The 17,501-nt window shown below is 41.7% G+C and overlaps 1 protein-coding gene across 3 annotated transcripts in view; it reads right to left on the bottom strand.

The window, feature by feature from the left end:
• LOC124036236 (adhesion G-protein coupled receptor D1-like) overlaps nucleotides 1-16,490 on the bottom strand; it is a 42,660-nt gene extending 26,170 nt beyond the window's left edge. The window contains exons 1-14 of one of the 3 annotated variants that reach the window (XM_046350537.1): nucleotides 15,457-15,912; nucleotides 15,324-15,363; nucleotides 14,840-14,956; nucleotides 13,988-14,086; nucleotides 13,106-13,228; nucleotides 12,706-12,882; nucleotides 8,724-8,981; nucleotides 7,588-7,655; nucleotides 6,834-6,989; nucleotides 6,650-6,706; nucleotides 5,926-6,055; nucleotides 5,367-5,474; nucleotides 3,690-3,765; nucleotides 2,122-2,263 (exon numbers count right to left, since the gene is read on the bottom strand). In XM_046350537.1, the coding sequence (XP_046206493.1) occupies nucleotides 2,122-2,263; nucleotides 3,690-3,765; nucleotides 5,367-5,474; nucleotides 5,926-6,055; nucleotides 6,650-6,706; nucleotides 6,834-6,989; nucleotides 7,588-7,655; nucleotides 8,724-8,981; nucleotides 12,706-12,882; nucleotides 13,106-13,228; nucleotides 13,988-14,086; nucleotides 14,840-14,956; nucleotides 15,324-15,363; nucleotides 15,457-15,510 (1,605 nt within the window). In that variant the 5' untranslated portion in view covers nucleotides 15,511-15,912. Of the gene's footprint in view, nucleotides 1-2,121; nucleotides 2,264-3,689; nucleotides 3,766-5,366; nucleotides 5,475-5,925; nucleotides 6,056-6,649; nucleotides 6,707-6,833; nucleotides 6,990-7,587; nucleotides 7,656-8,723; nucleotides 8,982-12,705; nucleotides 12,883-13,105; nucleotides 13,229-13,987; nucleotides 14,087-14,839; nucleotides 14,957-15,323; nucleotides 15,364-15,456; nucleotides 15,913-16,405 lie in introns of those variants that run through there. The other 2 variants (XM_046350538.1, XM_046350539.1) reach the window with 2 other exon arrangements.
• Between the last annotated feature and the right edge of the window lie 1,011 nt (nucleotides 16,491-17,501).

A 17,501-nucleotide genomic window follows, 5' to 3' on the forward strand; every position in this document is an offset into this window, starting at 1 on the left:
CCTGTTTGGACTTCTTGCAGTCCATTTTTAATTTACAAATGATTTGTAATTATGTTCCAGCCCCTAACAAAAATCGGCCCGCGGCTGAATCTAGTTGATGATCCCTGTACTACAGTGTTACTAATACACAGGACCTGTTGTTACCATGGCACCATGACCAGGATGGGGAAATATGGTGGAGCTGACAGGACTATGCTGCTGCTGACACAATTACCCTGCTCAGACTTTAATAAAGTGACTAGATGTCTCTCTCTCTCCTCTTGCTGGCTAAAAGCGTTGGGAAAACAGAAGGGTCCATCACAAATCATTAAGCGACCCCTGAGCAATGGAGGCACGCCACGGGAAGTCATTAGGGAGTGGACTTGGGACAGGCAGTAAAAAGCGGAGTGAACAATGACGGGAAAGGTCTTCCACATAGTGGGTGAGCAGTTCTCCCTCTTTCCTAGTTCAGAGGGTGATAAGTATCCACCAGCTCGCAGAGACATAAAAATTCCCAAAATAGTCAGTCACTTTTGGCCTGAATCTATCCTCCGGCTCACAACAGACCAGTAATAGCATATGTATGTTTTTTTTCTGGTTTAGGTTACAGCCAAAAAGTGATGTGTGAGGTATGCAACTTCCAAACATAAGTCTCAGCTATTGTCTTACGTTAGGTGTTGGCACTTGGGAGTTCCCAAGTCAAAAACCAAAATCACATACTGTACGGTAATTTGTCATAAAATATTTGGTGTCACTGGAGTTGAGGTCCAAACTACTCCCGTCACATGACCAATGGTCATTTCTGTGAAAACCATTGCTTTATCACTACTTTATCTTGTCACCATAACAACAAGCGGTAAGGCAGTGTAAGTGAGTGTAAATAGAAACACCTTGAATCAAGATGAAAGAGCACTGAAATGCATCTCCAGCACTTCATAATACAGGAGACTCTCCCTCTCTCGTGGTGTCTGCTAAAATCATGTCACAGGAACCCGGTCAGATCCTTGCAGCATAAACATTTATTTCCATGGGAAAATGGAGGCAAACAAAGCCCATTGCCATGGTTTCACAAAGCCGCATGGTTTTAATTTGTGCTCTTAAGAGAGACGGAAGGAAAAAAATACCTTTGATGGTGATTCACTTTAATAGCAAGTGAATATTTTCAACTGAGCAGCTCACATGGCAGGGGAAGCACATTCTCTACAAGTAAAATGGACTGGGGCTACTTATGTTAGCTGATGGAAAAATATCCCATCTTATTTTTGGTAAAAAATGATTGGATAAAATTACTATTGGAAGATATCTTGTGGAGTTCATTTTGCCCTCCTCCAACTATTGAGTGTTTATGGAAAAGTGTTTGACTTGAAGTGGGTGATTGAAGATCACTCTATGGATGGACTTTCGAGCTCTCCATTGCATTTCTGCATTTACAGTAGGACTAACAATTGCCATACACGTTTTCTAAGTTAACTTTCATTATGCGTTTCAAATGCCATGGGAGAGGTCTAAAGAAGCTGGCAACACTTTCTCCACTAAATCCCTGCCACAAAGCAGAAAGGCAAAAAATATGTTGTTCATAAACTCAAATGGTTGTTCCTTTCAAAGTGCACAAAGCTTACAGTTCAAATGTTGATAATCACTTTTCTTTTGGGAAGAATCATGCTTTGTTAAGGAAAATGAAGAGGTTGGGACCAATGGAAACAAAAATAAATATCCTTTGTCTTTGTGAGTACTGAGCATTTACAATCCACTGTTCACAAGAAACAGTTCTTTTCACATACTGTGAGGGAAAACAGGGGGGGGGGGGTATTTTTGAGTGCCTTTGGAATGATATAGATCAGGGATGGGAGCTTTGATGGGGGTGGGGGCCACAAAAAGAGTGACTAACCAAATCAATGGGGGACCCCAGTTGGTAATTCGACCATGATTACTAGGTTAGATAGCAGGCTAGACTAACTTACCAATCAAAAAAGAAATAGCTGACATGGACTAATTGAGTGACTGTCCCCTACTGAGCCCAATTTTTCAAGTCCCTCACTCATAACAGAGATGGTTTCTTATGGCCAGTAAAATGGTAATCCATCGTTATGGCTTGGTAATTCAATACACTCCTGGGCGGTGTGTGTTGGTATGTACTCTTACCAGGATGTGTGTGAGGACGATCTTGATAAGCGGAGCCCCAGACAGGTTGACGGACAGGGCAGGCGATGGCTCCACCTTCAGTGAGATGAGGAAACTAGCCACCTGGATCTTATGGTCTTTGAAGTCAGCTGCCTCATTGATCCTGAGAGAGAAGGTTTGTCACTAACACCAATGAGAGGTGTTTTATGTACACAGTAGTGTCACAGAGGGCTCAGAACAGTAGCAGGAGAGTGGGACTCTGAAACACCTGTCATGTCATCAATCACAGTGAAAACACAGCATTACGTCAGGAGCTTTTGGAGGTCAACAGGTAAGTGACGGTAGGTTGTAGAGGCAACACCCCCATATCATTATACAGACGGACATTCTCACCCACTGGGGAGTGAAACACAACCATTGGGAACTAACCTAATCATCAAATGTGGAGTAAATAAGTTATGCCTTCTAAAATGGTGGCTTACTTACACCAATTGGAATTTCCTGAATAAACTGCTTTTCTACTTTGTAAACATGGGTGTTTATTATTGTCATCCAGTTTTACTGAGAAACCCGTTTAGAAGAAAGCATATTGTAGCAGAAGCTGATTGATCCTAAGTGCCGTATCACTTACACATGGTACTTTTAGGCTGTGTTTACACAGTTTGCATAATTGTAATCTTTTGCCATTCATTGGTCTTTCAACCAATTAGAACAGATCTTTTGCCAATAATTGGGCAAAATATCAGAATTGAGCTGCCTGTGTAAATGGTGCAAACGCTGCTTTAGATTCTGGATTTCTGCAGAGGCAGTCAAAACTATTTGCTGTACTGAGGGCCACAACAGTCAGTCCAACTCCTTGAGCATAATAAGCTGTATTTCTAGACGCAATTATGCTATTGATGATGTCTGCCAGTAATTACATGTTAATCAAACAAGATTGTTTACGCTTAGACCACCAAATTACTTTAATCAAACTCATGTAAAATATTTATTTCACAGGATTATCGTAATATGCTTCCCCTATTACTGGGAAAAGAAGTGTGTGGCCAAGTTCCTGTATGAAGTTAACGGCAGGATGTATCAGCCAGTGGTGGTTAAGTGGTCAGATGAGAGATCGCCTGGTGGGAGGCTGATAAGGAATGGCCCCAGGCATGATCTGTTACGGACAACAGGAAACAGGGGCGCCACTCCGCCAGGGGACCACAGCAGACACACAGGAAGTGATCCTGGCTGATGCTCAGAGCACTTATCGCCATAACATCCCTTAGATCCTCTGAGATCACTTCTTCTCAATGACTGTAATTCTTAATTGCAAGGCGTGCAAAGTAAACTATTTAGTTTATTGCGTACTTTTCTGATTGGTCCCCAAAGAGATGCTTTGACAACCTCAAGCGTCTTCTGAATGCTTGTAAATGAGAATATTATATTACTTTCTGCAGGCTCTAAACTTACTTTAAACAGTGCTGTCTACTGTACTGTATTTGGTCAGGATAACTTTATATCACACATTTAAGTGAATCATAATTCCTACATAGAGAGCATTTCTATTTGGTATGATCAGGGCTTATGTGTCCTCCCATCCCCCTTACCTGGTCCTGAGTGGGCTGATCTCTCTGTAGTAGTTGTGCATGTTGTGGTAGAAAAGACCCACGATTGTGGTTTGGGCTGAGGTGGAAAGAGGGAGGGAGGGAGGGAGGGAGGAGAGAGGGAGGAGGGAGAGAGAGAGAGAGAGAGAGAGAGAGAGAGAGGGAGAGAGAGAGAGAGAGAGAGAGAGAGAGAGAGAGAGAGGGAGAGAGAGAGAGAGAGAGAGAGAGTGGTCAAAGGTGAAACAGACTCATAGCAGGGTTGAGAATGTGATGAGGAGTTGCTAAAATGCTCACAGTGAGGGGAACTTAATTAAGCAGCTTCGCTGCCTCAAGTTGGCACTCCCTGACTAATTGGAGAGCTGTATGCTCACACACGGGTGAGATGGAGGGGGACCACGGACCACGTGTGTGTTGGGAAATTATGCAAGTCACAGTGCCATGACTGAAACAGTACAGCAGGAGGCCTGTGCCCAACTCTTATACACTCTCACCACCACATAGGCAATCTACAACATGGTAACTACTAGAGAGGGATCTGAAACGCTTGACGGTGAAAGTAGCGCTTTCATGAAATCAAATCTACCTCAATGAGTAAGAAAACAAACACTGGTGTTGAAAATGCATTGTGTATGAAATAATCTGAGTTCATATCACAAGTCAAGGTTTTGAATCTAATGAACTTTGAATGTAATGACTGTAATGCCCCCTACTAGACCTTTGTAGGGATCAGTTGGTGGCCAGTTTGCCTATAAAGCTTTTCTAAGGAAGAAAGAAAATAATAGAAAAAGGCATAATCTGCATCTTTTTATGAATACTTGGAAGTATCTCAGTCCAAGAGAATTTAAAAAAATCTGTAACACTTTCTCTGCGCTTAATTGGCTTATAAAAGCGCCACTTGGTGCCTTTAATACAGTATGCCATGTGTCAGGACACACAACGCTACATTAACTAAATCTAGGAGCTAAGTTGCCAGCAGTAACATTTATATTCAATTTCTGATAATGAGGTTTTAACAGATTATTAAAATGGTTTATTTAAAAGTTAGTGTAGCAACGCAGTGTGTTTGGGGGCCAGGTGGCGCCAAATGGATCTGACCCTAACACAAGTCTAACAAACACAGTTTTAATACTGCCGTAATTTCTGCCAAACCAGCATTCACAGCGCCGCTAAGAATGGGCTAAGTAAATCAATTAGTTCACCGTGAGTGGAGGGGCTTCTTTTGAATGGAGAGTAAAGTGGATGAAACAGATCCCTCTCTCTGTCTGTGGTACATTGCCTCTCTGCATAGAAGTCATACAGTACTGGAGCTGTAATCCTGCACTTTAAAGTCTCACAAGCAGTTTAATGGTGGCTCTCTCACACACTACCATTGCTATGTTAAAGGTCTTTAAACATATCATCATAATAAACTTCTGCCCAATAGCAAGACCTTACTGGTTAGGCAAATGTATCTTAGCAGAAACAGAGTGCAGAAACAATGGCCAGTATTTATTCACATTCAAGCCAATGAAGCTATGTGCTGAGGAGGAGTAAGAGCCAGACACAAAAGAAAGATGAGCATATGCTACATTCGAGCAGTGTAATACACACACAAATATACAAATTGCTGTGAGAGAGTGAGTAGTTCAATGTATTGTATGTTTTTAAAACATAGAGTGAAATGGGATGTAGGACACTCACACTGCATGGTGAACGCCTCGCCGGGCACTGAGATGTAGTTCTTTCCTTGCATGGGGAAGCGGTAATGGGGAAGATTGTAGTTCTGTGGAATCTTCATCAGAGAGTAATCTATTGGGGTCGGGGGTTGGAAACAGAGAGAGAGGGAGCACTGTGAGTGGTTAACTAACTCCAACACCAGGCCTGGAGGGGTTCTGACAGGGAGCCAAAAGCACAGTGTTATCTGCTGGTGGTGATGATTCATGGGCGGATCAAAGATTTGACTGAGCCCCTGGGAGAGAGACAACGCAGGCTTGTCCACAGGAAAACAAAATATTGTGCCAAACTAACCCCTACCAGAGGGAAATTAGTTGCATGGAAAGGGCCATGGTTATCTAAGCTTGGTCAGATCTCTATCTTCTGAGGGAAACATACTGTATGTAGCCAGTTAGTTCAAAACTCTCCTTGAACTTCCTTCTTAGAACTTCCTTCTTAGTACAGTAACTCTCAACCCTAACTTAACCCCACAGTCTGTGAGTCATACAGTACAGTCAGGAGAGAGTTGCGTCGTCACGGTACTGACCTGCTACAAAGGACTTTCCTCCCAGTGAGATGAGAGATCGGGGGCTGGGGCTGGACTCCAGGCTGGACACCATCTGGACCATCACGTTGTCCACTGTCTCAATCAGCCCACTGACCACTGGGGTGGACTCCTGCTCCAAACGGTCCAATAACAACATTCACACTCATAGAGACACACTGGCAACTTACTGTATCTACTGTATTTTGAGAGTTGGTAAAACTGTCCCTGATAGACCATAAAACCAAGTAGTAGCATGCGTTAAGAGTCTTATCACTGTATTACTGTAAATACCATCTGACTTCCTTTTGATGGTGCTCTCCATGTCCAAGTCCAAAGTTTTCATGCACTAAGAACGTCTGGTTCAGCTTGCTCACGTGAAAACAAGCACGCCTGTTCAGTGTGTATAGAAATTGTAACGACAAACTCGCTCGAAATGTCTCTCTGCTCAGGAATTCCTGTGATCTCACGTGTGAGGGCGCTGAACTTGAGCCTGAACGAATGTGATCACATTCACAGTTCACTATCATATAGCTAGTTTGCTGTAATCCCACACAGTGACTTCACAGAGATATCATGAACTCGATATATTTCATATTTATTTATTTCTAATGTGTTCTTGTTCTACCGTGTGTTATTTTTTTTTTGATTAGTGGGTTTAGAGCTGACAAGAAAGGCATTTCACTGTACTTGTGCACGTGACATTAAAAACTTGAAACGTACTTACCTCATCTTCCCTGGCCACTTCAGAAGACAACACCTCCTCCACACTCTTCAGAAAAGCCTGGGCGGGACACAACAACACATCATGTCTGTGATCTGAAACAAACTATTACATCCTACTGTGGTGTGTGTGTTCGTGTGTGTGCCTTCGTGCGCACTCGCATGTATATATCCTTGTGTTCCTGCACCTGTGTGAAGTTGTTGGCAGTGTCGTGGGGGATGGTCTTGTTGGGCAGGCTGAATGGCAGAGACTCCAGGAAGCCAAACATGGGCACGTGGTCCTGAGAGCTGTGGATCTCCTCACTCAGCTTGTTGATGATAGAATAGGACACATATGCGACTCCCTGAGGGAACAAAACACCAGGCATTACTCTCCACAGAAACTCTCCAAAGACCAGAATGGGACCAATATAGACAGGAACACATTATGGTGACCATTACCTTTAGTAAGAACTCTTTCTGCATAGAAGTCTGCTGTAAAAGACTGCTGGTGTTTTTCCAGCGTCATGCCCTACAGGGACCCATTTTGTGCTGTGTTGCACAGCTGTCTCTACTTTCTTCACTCTACGCCCACAACTGCCATTTAATAGACAGGAGAGGTCTATTCACTTGTGTTCTCAATATCCCCCTTTCCAATTCCTCAGTCTTAAAGGGAAGAAAATGGTTCCAGAAGAAATGAATTGTTTGTGTTTATTGCGGTTCAACCACCAGCCTTCTACCTAATTTCCTGCGAGGCTGCTGTGTGTCTGTTCTAGTAGTAAAACACTGAAAACGGTTTAAAATATCCACTTTCACATGGTAAGAGGTCAATCTGTATAAATCACCAAATTTCAAATCAAGTCAAATCGTACTGGTCACATACACATGTTTAGCAGATGTTATTGCGGATGTAGCAAAATGCTAATGACTAGACCCCATTGGGTTGAGAAGTTGAGAACTCACCAGTGTTTGCATCGTAGAGGAGACTTCTTTAGGAACGCTTGTTGTGGAAGGGTAAGTCAAAGTATCACCTAGTTGGAGAAATACAAGAGTCCCATTAGCAGTGCTCTTCCACCGGTCATCAATAGCAACACTAGCTAGATGCCAAATAGAACGCTTAGAGAAGTGCTGGAATTGTTCAGGCCACAACGATTCCTGATTCCTTGGTACATGTCTGATGATGGTGGACCTTCCCCCAGCCGGGGATAGATGAAAAGAAGTGCTGTGCAATTGTACCTGCTCTTTAGATAATCAACCGCCAGATACATCACTGAGGTACTGTACAAGCCAAAGAGATGTTAGAAGGAAGTCATGACATCATGCTGTCTGTAAATAACACACCAATTAGTGCACTTAGCAACAATAAATTGTCCCCCAATAAAATGTCCCTTCCAACAGTCTGCTCTTCTTTAGTCCCATTCATTATCTACAGGTATAACATATTAAAACACTTTCCGTAACCATAACAACCTTCTTGTTCATGTCTGTTATGTCTGAGAAAATGAAGGCTACGCCTTCATGCAACATGACCCCCTGAGTCCTTCACAATGGGGTCTAGTCATTAGACAAAAACTCAGGGAATGGGTGTCCAGACCCAAATTATTCCTATATTCCATAAGCATGACAAGTGATTCATCCCTTTTTACTATCTTATACACATTTCACCATGCTCTGAATAACATTTCTCGGACCATACAGAGGACATTGTCCATTTCTTATGAGTTTCCGAATAATTCTAGACCACACAAGATAAATCAAAGCAGCAATGAAAAAGGTCATTATGGTTTAAAATAACTTCAGTCACTCGGTTTAACGTCCGTTGAGTCCTCGAATGTGAAACCAAACTTTTATGGTGTGTGTGATGTGAGTATGTGAGATGACGTTAAGATGAGGAGGTTTTGCACGGTTTAATATCTTGTTGTGTATTCCATGCGTCAGTACTGTGCACGGAATGTCAATGGCAATGACCAAGATGGAAATAGCTTTTTAACCCCAATCTCCTCACATAAATCAAGGGGAAAGAGTGAACATAGTGAACATTTCACATCACGGAATAAAAGAGTGGTCCATTCCAGAATGACGGTGACATCTGACATTACCTGTGGCAGCTTTGTAGTACATGAGGATCTCCTCTGGTGACAGGGCCCTCTCCCAGATGACAAACTCATCAAAGGCTCCTGTCACGTAGTGTCCATAGGACTGCTCATTTCCTGTCCCAATGACCAGGTCAGGGTAAGGGTCCCCATAGTTCATGGACACGTTGCCAGTGGGGTCGCTGGTGTTGAATGTCCCGTTGATGTAGATGTTGAGACCGTCCGTCAGGGTCCAAGTGAACAGAATGTGGGTCCAGAAGGGCCCTGAAAGGGAAGAGAGAGGAGAAATCATAATCAGGACTTCACCTTCCCTTCACCTAAAGTATTTATCTACTCACACAAATTTCAATTGTGCTTTTCCACTATATCCACCCAATATGTCCCCATGTTCCACTCCAACCATTCAGTCAGCATCTCCATTCTATTCCTTCAAACGTTTCCGATAGACTTCTCCAAAGACGAAATAACATCTTCAGTTCCTCTGAGGTAAACGGACAATAAAGAGAATCCCAAAAGACAATATATTCAGTGTGAACACTTCCACCAGAAGAGGCAGGTTCAGAGTGTTAAAACACAGCTATCCTATTGGGATTGGCTTAAACACAAACCAACAACTTCCCCATTCACACTTTCAATCTCTCTTTCCTTTTAATCTCTCCCGCTATTTTAGCTAGAAATGTTTCTGTTGCAGGTTAGGCTGGGACACATTGTGACAGGGTCTACTGAACCAGTCATGTCTCCTGGTACTGGTACAGGTCTCATAAGAGCAGGTTCAGTCATAGATCTGTTATGAGCCTAAGGATAAACAACTGCATGGTGAAATGGTGACATATCAACATGTCAAATTATAAGAACCAGATGTTTGATATCCTGTAAGTAATAATCAAATAAATCAAAAGTACACATGAAGTCCTAACGCCTCATGTTCATAACCTTAATTAATTGGAACAAAAACAAGACGACGGAGGACATTTGAGAATGTAAACATCGTTTTCCTCTAAAAAACAATGACTGGCAAATGTTTCTTTCTTATTCAAAGAACCTGCAGTGCACAGAGCGACATGATATGTTTTCCTCCATAAATAGCAGATCAGAGATTGTAAGGGATGGAGAAATAGTTTTGCCCATGTAGAATGTTTATGTTATTTCAATTACTTAATTTAGAGTCTATTTGGACCTGTGAATTTGAAAAACAGTGCATTTGGAAAGTATTCAGACCCCTTGCATTTTTCAACATTTTGTTACCTTACAGCCTTATTCTAAAATGGATTAAATAACAAATGTTCCTCATCAATCTACATACAATACCTCATAATGACAAAGCAAAAGCATTTTATTTTTTAAATGTTTGCAAATGTATTAAAAATGAAAAGCATAAATACTTTATTTACATAAGTATGCAGACCCTTTGCTATGAGATTTGAAATTGAGCTCAGGTGCATCCTGTTTCCATTGATCATCCTTGAGATGTTTCTGCAGCTTGATTGTAGTCCACCTGTGGTAAATTCAATCGATTGGACATTATTTGGAAAGGCACACACCTGTCTATATAAGGTCCCACAGTGCATGTCAGAGCAAAAACAATAACAGCCATGAGGTCAAAAGAATTGTCTGTAGAGCTCCAAGACAGGATTATGTCGAGGCACAGATCTGGGGAAGTGTACCAAAAAATGTCTGCAGCATTGAAGGTCCCAAAGAACACAATGGCTTCCATCATTCTTAAATGTCAGAAGTTTGGAACCACCAAGACTCTTCCTTGAAACTACCAGAAGGACAACCACCTCTGCAGCACTCCACTAATCAGGCCTTTATTGTAGAGTGGCCAGACGGAAGCCACTGCTCCGTAAAAGGCACATGACAGCCCGCTTGGAGTTTGCCAAAAGGCACCTAAAGGACTCTCAGACCATGAGAAATAAGATTCTCTGGTCTGATGAAACCAAGATTGAACTATTTGGCATGAATGCTAAGCGTCACGTCTGGAAGAAACCTGGAACCATCCCTACGGTGAAGCATGGTGGTGGCAGCATCATGCTGTGGGGATGTTTTTCAGCGGCAGGGACTGGGAGACAAGGGAAATATGAACGGAGCAAAGTTCAGAGAGATCCTTGAAAACCTGCTCCAGAACGCTCAGGACCTCAGACTGGGGTGAAGGTTTACCTTCCAACAGGACAACGACCCTAAGCACACAGCCAAGACAAAGCAGAAGTGGCTTCGGGACAAGTCTCTGAATGTGCTTAAGTGGCCCAGCCAGAGCCCGGGCTTGAACCCAATTTAACATCTCTGGAGAGACCTGAAAATAGCTGTGCTGCAACGCTCCCCATCCAACCTGACAGAGCTTGAAAAGATCTGCAGAGAAGACTGTTAGAAACTTGCCAAATACAGGTGTGCCAAGCTTGTAGCGTCATACCCAAGAAGACTTGAGTCGGTAATCGCTGCCAGAGTGCTTCAATAAATTACCGAGTAAAGGGTCTGAATACATATGTAAATGTAATATTTACAAAAATGTCTAAAAACCTGTTTTTGCTTTGGCATTATGTGTGTAAATTGATGAGGGAAAAAAAATGAATGAATCTATTATAGAACAAGGCTGTAACGTAACAAATGGTGAAGTGTGGTGAAGTGTGATTCATCCCTCCAGGGAACGCGTTTCCACTGCTCCAGAGTCCAATGGCGGCGAGCTTTACACAACTCCAGCCGACGCTTGGCATTGCGCATAGTGATCTAAGGCTTGTGTGCGGCTGCTCGGCCATGGATCCCCATTTCATGAAGCTCCCAAAGAACAGTTATTGTGCTGACGTTGCATCCAGAGGCAGTTTTAAACTCAGTGGTGAGTGCAACCGAGGACAGACAACTTTTCGCACTACACGCTTCAGCACTCGATGGGCCCCTTCTGTGAGCTTGTGTGGCCTACCTCTTGGTGGCTGAGCCGTTGTTGTTCCTAGACGTTTCTACTTCACGATAACAGCATTTACACTTGACCGGGGCAGCTCTAGCATGGCAGAAATTTGACGATCTGACTTGTTGGAAAGGTGGCATCCTATGACGGTGCCACATTTAAAGTCACTCAGTAAGGCCATTCTACTGCCAATGTTTGTCTATAAAGTTTGCATGGCTGTGTGCTCAATTTTATACACCTGCCAGCAACGGGTGTGGCTGAAACAGCCGAATCCACTCATTTGAAGGGGTGTCGACATACTTTTGTATATATAGTGTACATATGCAGTATTTAGAATGCTGTTCAGTATTTACTGTAGTTACACAACAATATGGAAACAGGCTTGCCAGTAAAAAGTAACACATTTATAAAATGTAAATGTAGTTTTAGATAAAGAATTAATTGAGTCCATTATTGAATCCATTATTGAATCCATAAAATCTCTCTGGGACCAACAGTATCTGCTGATGATTGTAGCTCCATCTACATACAATCAACCAAAACATTTACATTTATGGTTAAAAATGAAAACATTATTGAAAATCACAATACATTCCTCATGCATTCATATAAGAATATGTATAAAAATCCCCCAAAATATATATATTTTTTTCATTTTTCCTCCCACCACCCACATCGGAGGCCAGGAAGTCTATATAAAAAAGGTTTTAATTATTGTTTAGTATCATAATGAATTTGATCAACTTTTTCACCTTAATGGTTTTTCTTTTTTTAAAGGGATACTTTGGGATTTTGGCAGTGAAGCCGTTTATCTCCTTACCCAGAGTCAGATGAATTTGTGGATACCATTTGTATGTTTCTGTGTCCAGTATGAAGGTAGTTAGAGGTAGTTTCAAGAGCCAATGCTAACAAGCGTTAGCGCAATGGCTGGAAGTCTATGGGTATCTGTTAGCATTAGCGCAATGACTGGAGGTGCTAAAGCAAGCTAACAACTGAAAGCAGACATAAAAATGGAATCCATGAGTTCATCTGACTCTGTGGAAGTAGATAAAGGGCCTCTTTACCAAAATCCCAAAGTATCCCTTTAAATACCTGGTATATTGATGTTAGCCCTCCACCTCTTCGAGTTGCCTCGTGTGTAGAACTCTACGTATCCAGCGTAGGCATTGGCATAGACAGAGAAGCCATTGGAGATGACTTTCCCTCCAGAGGCTATTGCAAAACGTGACTCTGCCTCCTGGTTCTTCCAAAAGAAGGAAAATGTAATCCCTGAAAAACATGAACATAGATTTATTAAAGATTTAAAAATAGGGGAAATTGTTTCAGACCACAAATCATGCTAATTATAATACATTTAGATCTACATTAAATGCCATAAATTAGATTTATGTGAGTTACCCCATTAGATAGTCACTTATGATTTGTGAAAATATTACTGTATATCTACTGTGTAGAATGTTGTGTAGATGAGATCGAGGGAGGCAGAACTCACCCTCAGGACCACACAGAGTGGGGTCACTAATGCAGGAGTTCTGGTAGTTCCCAAAGTGGAGAAAGGTGCCGCCATTATCTCCATTCAGATAGATGCCCTTGTTGACCATCCCTTCAACTATGTCTACAGGAGGATGAAATAACAACATTATTTTGCCTGATGAGAAAAAGAGGTAGATTTGTCTCTGAAGTAGGCTTTTTATAGGCAAACAATTAGGCAAACCAGTATCATCGATTTATGAACAGATTCTCTGAATTGCACCAAATGTTGGGTGTTTCCACTGCATAATGATCTACCATTTCTGAATGGTAGCCAGATACGACCCAAGGATTTATCTTTGATGTTCTCCTGCCTTAAATTGTGTTATCAGACAAAATGAAATTGTCCTGATGTATTGAGGTTCAAAAGTCAAGCTCAACTTTACAGCACTCTAGAAACAGATCTGATAACCTCCATACTCAAAGCTTGTCTAATCACGATTTACACACTGCAGTCTCTGCTCTTTTTCCAGTGAAGAAAACAACTGTCTCTCCCTGACTACACACACCGTCTTACACACACACACACACACACACACACACACACACACACACACACACACACACACACACACACACACACACACACACACACACACACACACACACACACACACACACACACACACACACACACACACACACACACACACACACACACACACACACACACACACTAGCAGTGTGTGGCACACTCATGGCAACTATTGGGCTGGTACACAATTTACAGAACAATGGCCACTGAATAACCTTAACATGATAGATAGCACTACAGTAACACCAACAGAACAGGGTGACTGACTATACACACAAATTAATTTCAGTGAGCAGTGATTTTCCTCACCTACTGTTGCAGAAATGTTAGTGTAGGCAGAGTCATTGGTATACACAGAGGAAGAGTTATGGGAGGAAGGGAGCACAGTGTGCTTGTGGATTTGGAGAGCTGGATGAAACATAGAAAACAAACAGACAAGGGAGAAAAAGGTGATTCACATACATACACATGAATAACACAAAACAACCAGAGGACACACCAGACCAGTGAGAGTCAAACGCAGACACTAGGCATTGTGAGGGATGTGGTGCGTGAGCAGGGATGAGATTAAGTGTGATGTTGGGCTCAGTAAACAGTGCTCAAGGAGGAACAGATCAATCATTCCCCCCTTTTTTTTAGGATCAAAGCACATTTTGTGTGGAAATATTCCAAAACCGTTCTAGACCTGATGCTTCACAATTATTGTCCCATTTAGGAATGTTATTGGTGCTTTCATAGTTAAAATAATACAGTAAGGTTTTTGGAAATCAGTTTAGCAAACAAGACAGTTCATTTAATAGTCTTAGCATTAATCTGGAAAGTCTGCATCAAATATACCTGGGGGTGAAGGCTTTTTATCCCATTTGGTTTATTATAACACCAGAGTGCTTTGATGTACATTAGCAAGGGTTAACAGAGGTGTAAGGTAGCCTTCAGACTTCTTCTCTTCACTCTCTACTTTGTTCATTTGTTTTTGCAAATGTGACTGTAATCAAATTTGAGCACTGCACACAGCTGCACCTTTTAAAGCAAGGACTTGGTGGCTGCAAGACAGACAAAAAGGTGAATTGAAAGTAGGAGTGAATAACAGCTGTAGACCATGCAGACAAAGAACATACAAGACTGGGTATTCTACTCCTAAGTATAGGACTATGCACATACTTATATCACTTCCATTAACATGACCTGGTCTGTTTCCAATCTGGTCCCACAGTCCATGGATCCCGTCCACCGAATCCAGCGGCCAATAGTGTGAGGCCGTGGCCAAGACCTGCAGGCCTGGATGGAGAGTTCATGGGTGAACAAAGCTCCAGATGGGACTTCTCCCTAATCATGCTATTTCAATTAGTTATGTTCCTGGCGTTGCTCAGTGTGTCTTTTAGGATTAAAAAGATAAACGATACAGCTCAACTGTTGATGTTTGGGTATCTCATTCAATAAACCCATTTTGTATGGCTTAATAAACCACCATTACCATAAGTTACACTTATGGTAAACCATAACCAATAATTAATCATCCCAACATTATATATATTCAGCTAAATTACCAATAATACTCATCATATGCTGTAGGTTAATTTCAGACACAATATAGAACATCAAGCTAAGGGAATCCACATTTAACATGAAGTATAATTCGATTTACCTGGATGCTTGGATGGATTTGGCTTTACTTCACCATTAACCTGTAAATAAATCAAATGAACTCAACATTGCAACATTGCAGTAGTCTTCCTACACATAATGGTGAAGGACATTAAAAAAACTGTTTAAATTACCCGAATCAACGTGACAAAAGTAGTTACAAACAGAATTTCGAATAATAGTTCCATGGCTTGATTACAACTACAACAAGATTTTATATATATACATATATATATAATGATTATTGTTGTTTAAATCCCCAATGAACGATCGATCCAGAAAGCATAAATCATTATTCCAAGATGCTGGGGAAAAAAGCAATCTTCTTCTCTGGGTATTTATTAGTCCACGTCTCCAATAAAGAAAACTTTCTCCCAAAACTTAACATTTTGTAAAACTGCAATAAAACTAAGCGGTGGACATCATAATTATAAAGTGCGTGTCCATTCACAATTTCCCCAAAAGTTGGTATTCCATGTCTCTCAATACCGAATAAGAAATATTGCACTATTTCAGCGACGGATTTGGGTACTTGTTGCTTGATGCGCTCTGCTGTCTGTCTATACTAGGTTTGCACTGAGTGGAGGAATTCTCCGGGCTGTTCGATTGGATGTGGGAATACAAAACGTGATGTCATTTTTTAGAGCATTGGAACCCAAGGTGGGGCCTAGTGTGAGTAAATAGCAAATATCAAGTGCGTAGCCTAATTAGAGATAATGGAGTGCGCATAGGCCTACTGTCCAAAATCTATTTTAAAAAAAACATATAAAAACCAATACAGATTTAATCTACAAAATTACAGAGCTGTGTCCTTTTGACTTGGCAGAACATAACGGACAGTGATGCTGATGGACATGGATGGATGCCGACTGTGTTTTAGGCTATTTATTTGGACTGTCACCTTTATGAAGGGAATAGAACAGGCACATATTCAGGTGCACTGATGTAAGCAGGTATGAAGCCCAATCGAATTCCTTAGATATACCTCAATTGGATTGAGTGAATTGAAAGTAGACATTCTCAGGAAAATCGACGTGAATTAGTCTAGTAACTTACTGGCAGGCCTATCTACTGTACTCATACCTGAATTCAAATCCATCGCTGTAGGATGCAGGATGCCTTCATCTAATTGTGACTCCTGTTTCATGTTCTTTATCCTCTGGGCCTATTGTAGACTAATGGCCTGAACATAGAAATGTAATTACTACAACTACAACCTAGTCTAAAATAAACTATTCTTACATGTTGGAAATTGGCCGGTAGATTTGGAATCATCTGCGTCCAGATGAATCATGGCGGGAAAAGGAAAGGAGATAACCTTACACTATACAGTATGTTATTAAACATCGCCACTGTGTGGCCAATAACTTGAACAACAACTGCAGTCACAGGAGTAGTGCTGGGTGCGAGCCTCCTCTGGGAGAGGAGAGGCGTTTCCCATTCCGACAAGCTTGTAGGAGCATCATGCGAATTATGTTGTCTGCCACAACCAGAATAGTTAGCTAGCAAACGTGGACTACGTTTCCTTAGCTAATGATTGAAAGAGAATAAACTTTCCCCATGTCATGCCAAATCGAAATGGATGTTTGTTGAACTCAGACCAAGCAAGCAACGTTAGCTAGCCACTTGTACCAGAGCAAGATACGATGGAGTTGATAAGTGCTTGCATTACTTAACTAACGTCGGCCAGTCAAAAACGCATCGAACATAGCGATGAAGGGCCGGTTGGGTGAATTAACCGCAATAAGTACATGTAGCCTACTAATATGATGTCACTGATCTAATCAGGCATTAATGTAGCCTTCTATTGTATTATTTTATATTCTCTCGGTCTAGGGAATGCAACCCTGGTTGACATCACGTGAGTCGCGTCAGCCAGGCTAATAATATGCCATGTCATTATAATATCATTGTCTTCAATATCTTGTCAACTTACTTGCCTCACATTTATGGGCAGTTTGCAAGAGGCTTTACTCCCTAACAATGGACTGTGTTTTCACACTTTTGTCTTGACAGAGCAGAACACAAGCAGAGGAGGATGTCATTCAGAAGGGCAAGTCAGTGCTGTTTGTTTTCAGATGAGCTAGACGATTACTGTAAAATATTGCAAGTGTCTGTACATTGAAATAAGGCTGAAAATACTGTATGTGCATGACTCAGGTGGAAGAGGTTAGGGGGC

Source organism: Oncorhynchus gorbuscha, linkage group LG05 (genome assembly GCF_021184085.1).
Source record: "Oncorhynchus gorbuscha isolate QuinsamMale2020 ecotype Even-year linkage group LG05, OgorEven_v1.0, whole genome shotgun sequence".
NCBI lineage: Eukaryota > Metazoa > Chordata > Actinopteri > Salmoniformes > Salmonidae > Oncorhynchus > Oncorhynchus gorbuscha.